This window comes from Oncorhynchus mykiss, chromosome 9 (genome assembly GCF_013265735.2).
Source record: "Oncorhynchus mykiss isolate Arlee chromosome 9, USDA_OmykA_1.1, whole genome shotgun sequence".
NCBI lineage: Eukaryota > Metazoa > Chordata > Actinopteri > Salmoniformes > Salmonidae > Oncorhynchus > Oncorhynchus mykiss.
In genome coordinates this window covers 41,156,955-41,171,205 of record NC_048573.1, presented here as the reverse complement: position 1 = coordinate 41,171,205, position 14,251 = coordinate 41,156,955, and the positions used below count along the sequence as shown (strand labels likewise).

Below are 14,251 nucleotides of genomic sequence, written 5' to 3'. Positions count from 1 at the left end.
GTTAATCTAGACCAGAGAGCAGTATCTGACCCGTCTGTCTTCCCTCCCTCAGACACCCAGAAGGCATCGGAGGACTCGACGAACGGCACCAGCGGCTGTGTGACTCGCCCGCTCTCCCCTGACAGCCCCGAGATCCTGAGCGAGCTCCAGAGGTACACAGCTGCAGCCGGAAACAAGATGCAGCAGCAGGCCTCCAAGGCTCTGTCTGCAGGATCCTTGGAGACGGCGCTGGCAGAGAGCACCAATGGCAGCAGCGTGACCAGCCATGCCAAGCCCTGGGGAGAGACCGCGGCCCAGCCCAACACAGACTCCACGGCCGCCCTGGACCTGAAGGGCACCAAGCGCAAAGCCTCCACCCCGTCTGCCGACGAATGGGCCAACAACAAGCAGCTGGCCCCCGGCAAGCGCACCTCGGCCCCGTTGCCCCCCCGGGGCTTCCCCTTCACCAGGGGTTACGGCCTCCCGCCCATGGGCCTCAACCCGGCCATGCTGGGCTCCATTGAGCAACCCCTTTTCATGGGAGCTGGCTCGCCCTACTTCCAGCCCCACAGCCAGATGGGTGACCCCTGTCTCATGTTCCCCATGACCTCTGACCCCTTCGGCCTGGGTGACAGCACCCTAACTAGCTCCTCCTCCAGGTCTTCCTCCTCCACCACTACCAGCTCCTCCTCGGCTGCCTCTGACTCAGCCTCCCTGGCTCCCTTCATGCTGGGTGCTGGTATGGCTGGCATACTGCCCCCAGATTTCCCCATGTCCTACGGCCAGTCCGTGGGCATGTACCCTAGCTCGCTTCTCCCTGGGGGGCTCCCGGCCGCCACCCCAGGCCCCGCTGGCTCCAGCTTCCTCTCCCACTTCCCCTCCTCTGGCCTGATGGGGGCGGGGCTGGGTCGCTCTGACGCCCACGGCTCGGCAGAGAACGCTGGTAGTAGCTCAGACAGCGATGACGATGATGTCATTGAGGTGACTGGACAATGAGAGCCTCCAACCGTAGGGAGGAGGCATGTGGGTTGTAGGGGACAGTTAGTGGATTGTTAGTGCTAGATCTGGAGAGGAAGGGAACGGACAATCAAGTCCCATCCACCTCCACTAACTAGCCCTTTTTCCCATCCCAAGTGCAACATGCACGCCGTTCAGAAAATGAGTCTATTGGAATATAACACAAACTGGACAAAGCAACAAATCCTTATGCTGAATATCTAATTTAAAAATAAGAAAATAGAAGAACTGAGCACCAGAGAAAACGTAGATGAAAAGGAAACGGACTTGGGGCTTCCAAAATCTTCTGTCCTGTCCTTATTCAAATCACTGAAGCGACAGCTGGGTTTGAACCTGCAGTGACCCTGAATCGCCACCAGGGTGTACTGTTTGTTCAGAAGACTGACTAATTCGCTTGGTTGTCTTCTAAAACTTTTTGCATTTTTCCAACAGTTGATGATAGACTAGGTTAATAACTAACTGACAGTAGACTAGAGTTAATAAATCAAATTGAGAGACATAGTTGGTAGTAATTATGGTATGGCACAAAATATCTGTTAGACGATATTGTTCTTGATTGTCATTATTTTCTACTGAATATTATTTTATATGGTAGTCCTACTCTAAAACTGTTTTCAAAATCAATTTTATTTGCTCTTGAATTAACTGCCAGGACAGAAGTGTTGGATGACAATCCGAAAATGGGCGAGTCAAGACTGAAGTTAAAGAAACCGTTAGGCTCTTTGTTGGGTGAAAATCTAAAAAAGTATGAACCTTCAACTCAAAGAATGTACGCTTATTTACGCCTTTAATGCAGATCTTTGGGACAGGCGTCACTTTTGGGAAGATCTGATTTCCACGTTTTATGTCATCTTCTGCATTTTTCTGATTTGATTGCCTTGTCTACCGGTGATGATGTGAAAACATTGCTCTTGCGAAGGGCCAACTGTCCAAAGGGACGGTGAATTGAAAATGCCTTGCCTCTGTCTCTGAATGTTACCCAGTGGGAGTAGAGAAACAGCGAGACGGGCAGTCCTAGGGACCTGGATCTCACCCATAGTCTTACTGTAGCTTCTCTAAGTGATGCAAATATGACCTGTGACACCTCTGTGTGTGTCTCTTTCCCTGTCTGTTTCTGCACTGGGTACCCAAGTGTTCTAGAGTAGAGAACTTGTCTCATAATGGCTCGCTCTGTCTCGTGGATAGCTTGAACACTTGTTTTCTGCTCCTTTGTCTCATCTCTGGCATATGTGATTTCAACTGGAAAAACAAACCAGGGTTCAAGGGGTAATTGTCAAACCAAAATAATTTGAGCAAATTCAAAAATAGCTGTGCCAAAAAAAACTTCAAGCACTCTCCAGAGAGGATTATTCTCTGACGCGACCAAATGTCACCAACTGCTATTGGCCTAAAGAAGAGGGTGTCTTTCGAATTTGGTCACAGAAAGTTATTACTGACTTTGTTGTGAGCTCATTGTAAAGGGGGAGGGGGGGGTTAAGTGTGTGAGACCTGGTTCTGTTTAATAAACAGCACTTTTCATTTTCGTTACTTCTGACTGTTACTGCCCCTCTCATTACTTGCATAGACTGACTGTCTCAATCCAACCCACTTTGGGAAGAGGGAAGGCCAGCCCACCACCTCCACCAAGTCCCTAGCCTTGAGTCTCTTCAGCAAGAGCTTTAAACTCCAATTCTTGCATTTATTACGATACCCACGTATCATCAGACTTGTTCTTCTTTTCATTCATACCACACTTAATGTGCTTTTATTTTTTCAACGTTTGAATTTACCAAATTCATGTATTTATGACAGTGCATATTTATTCATTCTTATTTTAAATGTTTGTACTTTTTTTTGTTCTGTTTTTGTTTGTAAGGGGATTTTTTTTGTATGTTCATTTACTGGAAGATGGCAATTATTGTGTTCCGTGACTTGAGAAATGTGATTTATTAGACATCTGACTGTGTGAGTTTCAGAACCATCCATTCACGGGTGGTCAAACCACTCATTAGCAGAGAGAAAATGTCACCCAGTGCTTTTGTTTTTTGTTCATATCATCCAGATGTTCATTTGAATCTATATATCCTAATGGCAAATGAAAGCTAGTTCCCTCCGTTTAATGTTTTCAGTTGTTGTACCACTCAATCTTTTTCGTAGCTTTCTACTTGAACTTCAGTATTTATTTATAAATCGATTCAGTCAGCCACCAACTGACTGTCCAGTAAATTCCATTTAGTTGAAAGGGATACTTCGGGAAGTTAGAGGTAGTTTTTGCGAGCCAATGCTAACTAGCGTTGGCACAATGACAGGAAGTCTATGAGTATGTGCTAGCAGGGTTAGCAAAGCCTGTACAGTACATAGTTTGTGAATGGACATGTAACAATGGATGGCTTTAAGATCTTTTGTAAATAAAATAATGTTTTGAATGGCATTTCAAGTTCATTTACTTTGATAAAAACGCAACTGTTTAATCACACACTATCTTATCTTACACACAGGTCCTCAAGCACTATCTGAACATAAGTAACTCTTTCACTTAACTTTTGGAGGGGACTGAGCAGTGTCTAGAGACCTGTCCAGAGTCATATGCATCAGATGACATGACCTAAAATCAGATGAAGAGGGCAAAATTGCGAATAGCTGTCAGCCTAGATGACAATGCATTTAAAAAAAAAAGTTGAAACAAACACGTTTGATCAAAACTGTTATCTTTACACGGAGACAGGTTTACTGTTTTGTACGTAGAATGAATTTATAGTTGTTGTCTGGTGCGTGCTTTTAGTGTTTACAACAGCTTGGGTGAAATGAGCTGTCTGCCAGCCTTCAAGTTGAGAATGTTGACATGTTGTGACTATGAAACGGAGGTTCATGTACGTCGACTTCGCCAGTGTATATCTTAAATTACTTAGAAGCCTTAGATTTTCATCATCAGCTATGCAAGCAGATTCTGTTCAGTTGTATCTGGGAACAAGTGCTTTTACGTGTCGTAACATTGTATAAAAATAAAAAAAAAAAGGGATTCCATGATGTCTGCTTTTTCCAGGAAGCTTGGCCACGGTGGACTGGATGTCACTTGACGCGTTTACCGCTCTCTGATGTTGTAAGCTCTGTGTTGCCGTCTGATCTATAATGTAAAGTTGTAACGGCTTGGGAATGGGAGATGCGGGCAGAGATCTGGGACTGTCACACTGCCATGGTTTTCTCTCCCCGTATGGGTCCTCTTACATGACCAAGATGCGTGGACATTTGTGTGTTTTTGAATTGAAGACTCTGTTTGGGTTGCCTAACCTTGGCCTTTTACATAAACCAACCCTTTACATAAGTCGAACGTTCACAGGGATTTGGGTCATGCAAATTGTCTCCCTCACCGCCATCGCACGCTCACAATTTAACCTCGCAGGACCGCTGGTTTGTATTTTTGATTCTGTAAAAGCAGAACTGTTATTCAGAGAGATGCATCAATATTCCAAAATGCTGACATTGACATTAGAAAACACTATCCGAGCCGTACAATTGCGTCCAGTGTTGTGGTTCTTGTTCTCCATAAGGAAAGTTCCACTGAGGCATCCCAGATCCAAGCATGTCTCATCTGAGTCTCGACAAAACAGCCTTTGTCTCGTGTTTTTTATCACTGTAAGTGAACAAGCGGATTATAACTCTGCTTACTTTACACATTTTTTGGGGTTTGTTTGCGGGCGTGTCCATTTGTATGCCTGTCTTCAGAGGACAACGTGCAAACGCACCATTGTTCTTTGCCAGTCAAAGGTCCCTCAAATGTTGTTTTTGGTAGCCAGCCATTATTCACTGTATTTCCTGCCAGTGAGCTACTCACGTTATCTCGGTTTGATATCAGATCAGATTTTGCTGTGCTCTCTCTATCTGTGATGTTTGATTCTCAGAGTTCTGCTGGCTTTGTCTTTTTTTACACCTGAGAAATGTGAATTCTTTAGTGTAATATTTTTTTATGGCAATTAATTACTGAATAAAATGAATGTGTATGCAGTTATCCCAGTCATTTCTGTCTCTTTAATCAATGCATGTTCAACCTTATTTTACCAGGTAAGTTACCTGGGGAATAGCTACAGGGGAGAGGAGGGATGAATGAGCCAGATGGAAGCTGGGGATGATTATGTGGCCTTGAGGGCCAGATTATAATTTAGCAAGGACACCAGGTTTTTACACCCCTACTCTTACAATAAGTGCCATGGGATCTTTCGTGACCACAGAGAGTCAGGACACCTGTTTTAACGTCCCATCCAAAAGACTGCATACACCGAGCCGAATCACTGTCCTGGGGCATTGAGTTTGGTCTAAAAACATGAGGAAAGAGTGCCTCTAGCTGGGCCTCCAACACCACTTCCAGTAGCATCTGGTCTCCCATCCAGGGACTGACCACAACCAATGCTGCTTAGCTTCAAAGGTAAGCCAGCAGTGGAATGCAGGGTGCTGCTGTCCATCTCCAAACATGTCAGTTTGAATACATGTCCGTTTTAGTAGTCAGATTAGTTTCTCACTACTCAGACAGCTAACACTCCATTTGTAGCTAGTCCAGGAAACATCTATAGAATTCCATATAGAATCCCTAAAATGTAATAAGATCTCTGGCAAAAAAATAACATCATGATGATATTTGAGGTAAGTATTCCAGGTGGGTGGAGAGATGGACCAGGGATGATGTGAACACACAGGCCAATCCTTATTATTTTATCACAAAAAAAAAACAGATTGCAAGAGAATCCTCAAAGCAAATAAATGTTGGGAATTAGGCTATGCATAAAGAGCTGGAGGCTGACAGACAGGCACTGAGACTGGAGCATCCCTTGACTGCTGTGTGGTGGGGGTGACACAAAATTGTGCTGAATTTGAAATCTAGTCTCTGAAGAGCAGCCTAGCCTAGATCATAATCCAAGTAAAAAAGCTATCCATGACCCATAAACGGGTTGATTGTTTAGCAACAAACTATGGTGCAAAACAAACAGGGTTGGTAACAATTTAAACAATATTTTGCTTCCAATGTTTATTGAAAATGCATACATTTGCACAATGAGCACTAGTCTCTCAAACGCATCATTACAGCTGTTGGTTAGCTAGCTACTGCATTTGAACCATACTAGCATTGACATGAGGTCAGTCAAAACACCTCAAATCAAGACATGGTATCAAAAACCAGATTAAACTAGCTGCAACGAGTCACGATTCCCCACAGGGCAGTTTCTTGTCATTGTTGGTAGCTATCTGGCCATCCAAAATCACAGCATCTCACAGACTTCTGTTTGTCAGCGAACCCATCTATAGGCTGCCCTACCATTTGGAGCGAAATGAGGGTGAACGGGTATCTGGCGAGTGGAACAAGTTGGCGGGTACACCGGAATGGTTGTCAGACATGGAGATGGAGTCAGGGGAACCCATAGAGGTCGGTAAGAAGACGGGCAGGGGGGAAAAAAAGAAGAAAGTGGAACACATTAAGAGTAAATATCGAGTGCTGTAGAATGAAATTGAACATGATGAGAGTGAGGATTAATTAACTGCGGCGGCAGGTGCGGTTCAAGACCGCTGAGTTTGAGCCTCATCCAGATGGTGATAAATATGATATTTGCCCAGTGGGAGTGAGATTTTTGGACAGAATGGATCCTTGCCTTCTGGCTGATCCATATATGGTGTCAGATTGGGTGGGAAAAAAGAGGTTGGGGAATGTTGGGTCGTGAAAGTGACTTGAAGTGGAATCGTGTCGTTTTTTTGCGTTTCTGCCATTCAGAGTGAGCGTGCGCTCTGCACCACACGCCTGAGGACAATACCTGTGTTTTGATTTCCTCTCCGGAGCAGGGCCCTGTTGAAAGGACTGATAACTGGAGAGGCGTTAAGTGTTGAGCAGGGTCAACTGAAGTTGAAGATTCCCATTGTCTGTGACGCCCAATGTTTGTTGCGATGCAGATCCGGTGAAGAGCGTGGTGAAACAGAGAAGACACTGTCTGTACTATTGGGTTTTGATGCAGAGTCTAAAGTCAAGTTAGGATTTGTCAGTTATCCCGTGAGAGCTTTTGTCCCAAACCCATTATGGTGTTTTAGGTGTCAAGCTTATGGTCATGTGGCAGCAGTGTGTAGGAGGGAGAATCCTAGGTGTGAGAAGTGTGCAGGAGGACTTTAGACATAGGTATGTGTAGTATCTTTGGAAAACGTTGTATGTTTAACTGTAGGGGTACCCACATGGTGCTGGAGATCAGAGGTGTCCAGGGAGAGAAAGGCAGGTTGAGGTTGCCAGCATCAGAGTAGTACAGAAGGTGTAGTATGCTGAGGCAGGGAAGAGAATAGTAGAGGAAGATGGATGAGGGATCCTGGACCAAAAAAAAGGAAAGGGAACCTAGTCAGTTGTCCAACTGAATGTATTCAACTGAAATGTGACTTACGCATTTAACCCAACCCCTCTGAAATCAGTAGAGTGGTAGGAATAGCATGTGCTTCAGTATGTTTGTTTTTTTGGGCATTCATAGCCATGGTGATCAACTGTACCGCAGGAATGGAATGAAAATCACAGAGGATAGATGTTGTGGTGGCAGCTGTAAGAGAAGTACTTGGGTGTACGAGATTTTACTGTAGAAGAGTTACAAGGTGATTTAAACAATAGTGTCCCGTCCTCTTAGGCTGCTTTCCTGGTGCAGGATCAAATGGGGCCAAAGTAGTGGAATAGTGGTGAGGTTTTAATGGGTGTAGGGTTAGTTGGTTGGGCAATTTTTTTCACATAGTGTAATGAATTCATACTACATGATAGTAGGCTGATGCAGAGTCAATACAGTAGGTGGTGGCATGCACCTATAATATTTATTTGCGGCCCTCCATAATGAAGAAGAAGTTAAAAAGAATAATAATAATAATAACAACTGTTTCCCATAGTGCTCCAGTGCACCACGCTGGCGTGACTTGACGCTTTGTGTGTTGGTGACGGTGGCAGTGAGCCCAAGACTCGTTTTTTGGTCAGTGTGTGTGAAGTGCTGGATTGCCAGTCATCTGTGATTTTATATCGGAATAACGTTGACGTAACCGAATAGGCTCTGACATTGTGAAGACGTCATGGATTTCGCGTGAATCTCCGATTTTTGATCACCTCGACAACATTGTTTTGAAGGCCTGTAGCTACTGCTAACTAACGTTACAGGAAAAACTCGAGCTACTGTGGCTAGCTAGCGGTGAATCCTGGGCCGAGGAAAACAAGTGAGGCGCTGGTGCTAATTGTTGTCGTTTTTGGAGTTATACTACTCAAACCCTTTAATCGTCTTATGAATTCGAATGGTGGATATAAAACATCGTAACAAACTGTCAGACTTCTTTCCCTAGCCATTTAATAGCAACTTAGCAATAACAAGCTAACTAACTTAGCTTATTAGCTACTTATTCCAGCGCTTGCTAGCAAGCCAGCTAATGCTGAAGTATTAATTTAGCCAGCTAGCTAGCTGGTTGAAGTTCTTGGTATGATTTCTAAAGTACAGTAACTATTTAATATTTGTGATGTATGTAAGCTTCGAGTATGACACCGTTTGGTGTCAATTGAGAGTAATTCACAGGTTGCTACATATGTTAGCTTAGTAAATTAGCCCAGTTACCTACTCTTAATATCTAATCACACTAGTAAGTTCAGTTCGGCAACTATAAAGGGTTATAGCGAGGTAGCAAAGTTTCCCCATCAAGTGTTTTTGAACAGCAATACCATTAAAGGTTCATTTAAACCACCCATTAGCATTGATCAGTCAGATTCTTTCCCCTATGAAGCATCATTGTCGAGAGTGGATGTTGTCTGTATCAGCAGATTACGTTTGTTCTTCTTGGCACTGCTGATTAACGGCCAACACGTGAGCAGCTGCAGGTCATACAAACTTACTGATCGGCCCTTGCGCGATACTGACAAAAGACACAATGAATCGCTATCTGCCAGTTGCACGACAGCACTTCTTGGGTGCATTAACCAACACTAGCGTTGTGGTGAAGTCCATAAGTGCCATAGTGCTACTTCTGTATCTGCTCTCGTGGGCAGTTGACACTCCATACGCCCTGGGTGTGACGCCTGGCTACCTCTTCCCCCCTAACTTCTGGATCTGGACCCTGGTGACCCATGCTGTGGTGGAGCAGCATGTGTGGGGATTGGTGGCCAATGTTGGGACTGTCATGGCCTGTGGCCGGCTGTTGGAGCCTCTGTGGGGCGCCTTGGAGCTGCTAATCTTTTTTGCCGTGGTCAACATCTCTGCAGGCCTCCTGGCGGGCCTCTCCTACTTGCTCACGTACGTCGCCACCTTTGACCTGGACTACTTGTTTGCTGTGCGAGTCCATGGGGCACCAGCTTTCCTCGGGGGGGTGTTGGTGGCCCTCAAGCAGACCATGGGGGACACGACTGTGCTGCGGGTTCCACAGGTGAGGCTCAAAGCGTCCCCGGCGCTGGTCCTCCTCTGCCTGGCCCTGCTACGCCTCTCTGGCCTGCTGGAGAATGCCGCACCACTGGCGGCCTACAGCTTTGGCGCCCTGGCAGGCTGGGTCTACCTGCGCTTCTACCAGAGGCACAGCCGGGGCCGTGGGGACATGTCAGACCACTTTGCCTTTGCCTCCTTCTTCCCTGAAGCGGTGCAGCCAGTGGTGGGGCTGCTGGCCGGCCTGGTGCACGCAGCCCTGGTGAAGATCAAGGTGTGCAGGAAGATGGTGAAGCGCTATGACGTCGGGGCACCTTCCTCCATCACCATCAGTCTGCCGGGGGTGGATCCCCAGGACACAGAGAGGAGGAGGTGAGTGCTGTAGAGGCCCAAATAAACACACACACACTCACACAGGGATCCATTACAGCACACAGCCCAATATTTGTTTACCTTCATTATGTGGCTGACACGCTTGCAAGCTGTCACGCATACACTATTTGTCCTCAGTTACATAGATGGCAGTTAGGCCTACATATCACCTCGCTCTGCACCTGGAGAGGATCAGTGGCTGTTTGAAAGGGACTCCGAGACACCTGTTATGCCATGATGTAATGCAAACATTTGCTCGGCCTTGCTTGGTAATGGGCAGACACGGTTTATTTTACAACGGACTCTGTCTGATCGTCTTACAGGCAGTTGGCGCTGAAGGCCCTGAACGAGCGACTGAAGAAGGTGGAGGACCAGTCGGCCTGGCCGAGCATGGACGACGAAGAGGACGACGATGAGGACGAGGTTCGGGCCGACACCCCGCTGCTCTCTGGACATGAGAGAACCTCGCCAGTAGGGGGGTCTAATGGTTCCCAGAACACCACGGGACAGGAGTCCAGCATCATCAGCTTTGAGGACGCCCCCTCCAGCTCATAACAGACACACTGATACACTCAGCTATACTAAGTTTTGAATAGCACACACACTAGTGACTACACCCCCCACCCCCACACACACACACACACACACTAGCTCTAGCAGTTTTTGACACATTGTCAGGCTTATCAGTTTTTCGCTCTGACTCGCCGAAGTTGTACACAGATTGCTCTCCTGGCCCCACCCGCATATGTCCATTGAAACATGAATGCAATGTACAAACACCTTGGACTCTCCCTAGTTTGTCACGTCTCTCCTGAATAAACTATTGAATGGTTGTACAAAATGTTTTTTTAATTACAGCTCTTTTGACCCGAGACGCCTGCTCCACACCTGCTGCTCTCGTCTGACTCCCAGACCTTGTGTCTGAGACGCTACGACCGGAGCAGAGACTCTTGGCAAACTCTCCATCTGTTGCTGTGTGTTGCTATTGTCCCAGAGCAAGCTTTCAGCAGACGGATGCAGATTCTCAATGGTTTTCTAGGTCATCCTTTTGTGCTGATTGGTGTTTAGTCTTTAATGTCTTTGACATCTTTTCTCTCTTCTCCATCACTGAAAGACAGTTATGGCCAAATATATATTGACACACTTGCACTTTTCTTAAATAATTCCCTAATACTTCTAAAATAAATTAAAAACAAACAAACAGTAACCACACACTGTATTTTTGACATTGCAGAACCAATTTAGCTTATTTATCATTTTAGTTTAGTCCACCAACTGCGGTTTTCAGATCTCGCCAATACGTTTTTGATATGACTTTGCTGGCCACTTCAGAACAGTCCAGCATCTCTTCTTAACCATTCCTGGATGCTTTTTGATGTGTGTGTGTGGGGGGGGGGGGGGGGGGGGGGGTTGTTGTTGTCCTGCTGGAAGACCCACAGCCTTCAGTGGAGACACATTTTCTGGACACTGGGTTCAACACTGGACTCCAAAACACCTGATAATCTGCTAATTTCAAGCAACCCCACAGCATTACCAAACCCCCCCCATCTTTGATTGTAGGGAGGGTGTTATTTTCATTGAAATAATAAATAATTTGTCAGTAAACCCAAATCTGTATTGCCAAAGAGTTCCGATTTTGATTCATTGGTCCACAGAACCTTTTCCCCAGGATTTAGGCTTGTTTAGGTGGGTTTTTGAGAAATTCAAACAGGCTTTTTTTGTCTCCAGCAGTGGGGTCTTCCTATGTTTACTAACAACCAAATTAGGCATTCAAAGAAAATAACACCCTCCCTAAAATCAACCATGGGGAGGTTTGATAATGCTGTAGGGTTGCTTTGCTGCCTCTGGCAGTGCAGGACATCAGGAAATCTGCAGATTATCAAGGTGCTTTGGAGTGCAATGTTCAACCAGGTGTCTTTGTCAAAGGTTGTGGATCTTCCAGTAGGACAACAACCACAAACACGCATAAAAAGCACCCTGGACTGTTCTAATAGTCAGTGAAGGGTCCAGATCTGAATCACATCTGTGACGATCCATCTATGGCGAGACAGGGCACTTCTCAAACATTGAAGAATAAGAGCAATTTGTTGCTGAAGAGTGGGCCAAATTGCCAGGAGAAAATGTACAGAAAGCTTATTGATGGCTACAGGAAGCATTTGTTGGAACTACTAGCTCCTTTGTTGGAGTACTAGCTCCTGGGTGCCAATAATTTTGTTCATGCCATTTGTCTTTATTTTCTAAATTAAAATTGTAAACTTAAGTTTGCAAAAATAAAACTGGGTCTGCAATGTGGAAAATCCAATAACAATTGTGTGGAGACCAAACTTTTTTTTACTATTTCAACTTATTTTAGAAGGGTGTCAATATATTTGGCAACAACTGTAGGTCTAGATTTGACCCCCCAGCTATTTTACCACAGCTAGATCTTCTGTTTTCAAATGTTTCCAACATTTATGGGGCACCTGATAATTGGACAAGTTGCTCTGTGGATGATGATGATGATGTGGTTGTTTATTGTTTATTTTTGCTCTGAAGTCAGAGTTGGATTACTCGAAGGGGAACCATGGCCATAATAGATTGAAGGTGTGTGGGTCTATCTTCCTTTTTGTTCATACTGTTGATTTGTGTTCTGTCAGAATCTTTAGTTTTTCTGGCCAGCCAGTTTAATTTAGTTTCTTTTTACCCGAATGAGTGTGTAACAGGGAGAGCTAGAAGACTAGATGTTGTACACAGTGGTTTCCGGTCATTTCTGAATGGTTCTGGCCTGACAAAGTTCAGCAGCTTTTGACAATGACGGAACAATACAGCCACTGATGCAGGCTCTCTTCTCCCCAGGGAACATCTTGTCGAAATCTCTTGCTCTTTGTTTCTTTCTAGTTTCTCATTTTTTCCCCACTATCTGTGTCACGTCTCTCTTGAGTCTTTAAATCAAATAACTTATTTATGAGGTTTGAAATGTTAAGGTGTGGTGAAGGATGCCAATATGGATGCAGTTCTGTTTAATTTGTTGGGGAAGGTGAAGGGGGCCCAAGGATTGGTTCTGACGCCGTTCTGTTTAATTTGTTGGTGAAGGTGGCCCAAGGATTGGTTCTGACGCAGTTCTGTTTAATTTGTTGGTGAAGGTGGCCCAAGGATTGGTTCTGACGCAGTTCTGTTTAATTTGTTGGTGAAGGTGGCCCAAGGATTGGTTCTGACGCCGTTCTGTTTAATTTGTTGGGGAAGGTGCCTCGAAGCTTGGTTTTCACAGATTTTCCATGCACCAGACAGGTTCCTCAGATTTCCACTAACGATGTGTTTCTCTTTGTACTGTGACCGTTGCGCAGACTCCTATTTAGTTTCAGATATTTCTCTGTCTCTATATTAAATAAAATACGATTGTATGAAATGTAACAGTGAATCGTCTTTTTGCAACACTGGGTAGGTAGGTAGTAGTATAGGATATTTATTTAGGGTGCTGCTTGCTTGCCCCTCAAATGTGCCACTAGATGGAGCAGTTAACACAGGCGCTGATACTCTTCTGACAACAGAAACAGCTGCCCTCACCAGTCTACACACAATACCCCATAATGACAAAGTGAAATTTGTTTTTTAGAACTGTTTGCACATTTAAAAAAAAACGGAAATGCCTTATTTACATAAGTATTCAGACCCTCTGCTATGAGACTCTAAATTGAGCTCAGGTGCATCCTGTTTCCATTGATCATCTTTGAGACGTTTCTACAACTTGATTGGAGTCCGCCTGTGGTAAATTCAATTCATTGGACCTGTCTATGTAAAGTCCCACAGTTGACAGTGCATGTCAGAGCAAAAACCAAGCCATGAGGTCAAAGGATTTGTCCATAGAGCTCCAAGACAGGATTGTATCGAGGTACAGATCTGGGGAAGGGTACCTAAACATTTCTGCAGCATTGAAGGTCCCCAAGAACAAATGGAAGAAGTTTGGAACCACCAAGACTCTTCCTAGAGCTGGCCAAACTGAGCAATAGGGAGAGAAGGGCCTTGGTCAGGAAGCTGACCAAGAACCCGATGGCCACTGACAGAGCTCCAGAGTTCAAGAACCTTCCAGAAAGACAACCATCTCTACAACACTCCACCAATCAGGCCTTTATGGTAGAGTGGCCAGACGGAAGCCACTCATCAGTTAAAGGCACATGACAGCCCGCTTGGAGTTTGCCAAAAGACACTAAAGTACTCTCAGACCATGAGAAACAAGATTCTCTGGTCTGATGAAACCAAGATTGAATTCTTTGGCCTGAATGCCAAGCGTCACATCTGAAGGGAACCTGGCACCATCCCTATGGTGAAGCATGGTGGTAGCAGCATCATGCTGTGGGGATTTATTCAGTGGCAGGGACTGGGAGACTATTCAGGATTGAGGGGAAAGATGAACAGAGCAAAGTACAGAGAGATCCTTGATGTGAACTTGCTCCGGAGCGCTCAGGACCTTAGACTGCGGCGAAGGTTCACTTTCCAACAGGACAACGACCCTATGCACACAGCCTAGACAACGCAGG

General features: G+C 45.3%; 2 protein-coding genes across 6 annotated transcripts in view; both read left to right on the top strand.

Moving 5' to 3' along the window:
* Positions 1-3,978, top strand: part of LOC110532095 (helicase ARIP4) — a 70,026-nt gene extending 66,048 nt beyond the window's left edge. For all 5 annotated transcript variants that reach the window (XM_036988009.1, XM_036988008.1, XM_036988006.1 and 2 more), the window contains one exon: positions 53-3,978. In XM_036988009.1, coding sequence (XP_036843904.1) covers positions 53-975 — 923 coding nt within the window. In that variant the 3' untranslated portion in view covers positions 976-3,978. The remainder of the gene's footprint in view (positions 1-52) is intronic.
* Positions 3,979-6,676: 2,698 nt separating this feature from the next.
* tmem115 (transmembrane protein 115) lies at positions 6,677-13,127 on the top strand. The gene is made up of 2 exons (XM_021615703.2): positions 6,677-9,737; positions 10,061-13,127. The coding sequence occupies exons 1-2, from the start codon at positions 8,881-8,883 to the stop codon at positions 10,290-10,292; spliced, it is 1,089 nt and encodes a 362-aa protein (XP_021471378.1). The 5' UTR covers positions 6,677-8,880; the 3' UTR covers positions 10,293-13,127.
* Positions 13,128-14,251: the final 1,124 nt, after the last annotated feature.

Bases quoted from the DNA above. Each gene is read 5' to 3' on its own strand.
- tmem115 (XM_021615703.2), top strand. From the start codon at position 8,881: ATGAATCGCTATCTGCCAGTTGCACGACAGCACTTCTTGGGTGCATTA. The intron at 9,738-10,060 runs GTGAGTGCTGTA...ATCGTCTTACAG, and splicing joins CAGGACACAGAGAGGAGGAG to GCAGTTGGCGCTGAAGGCCC.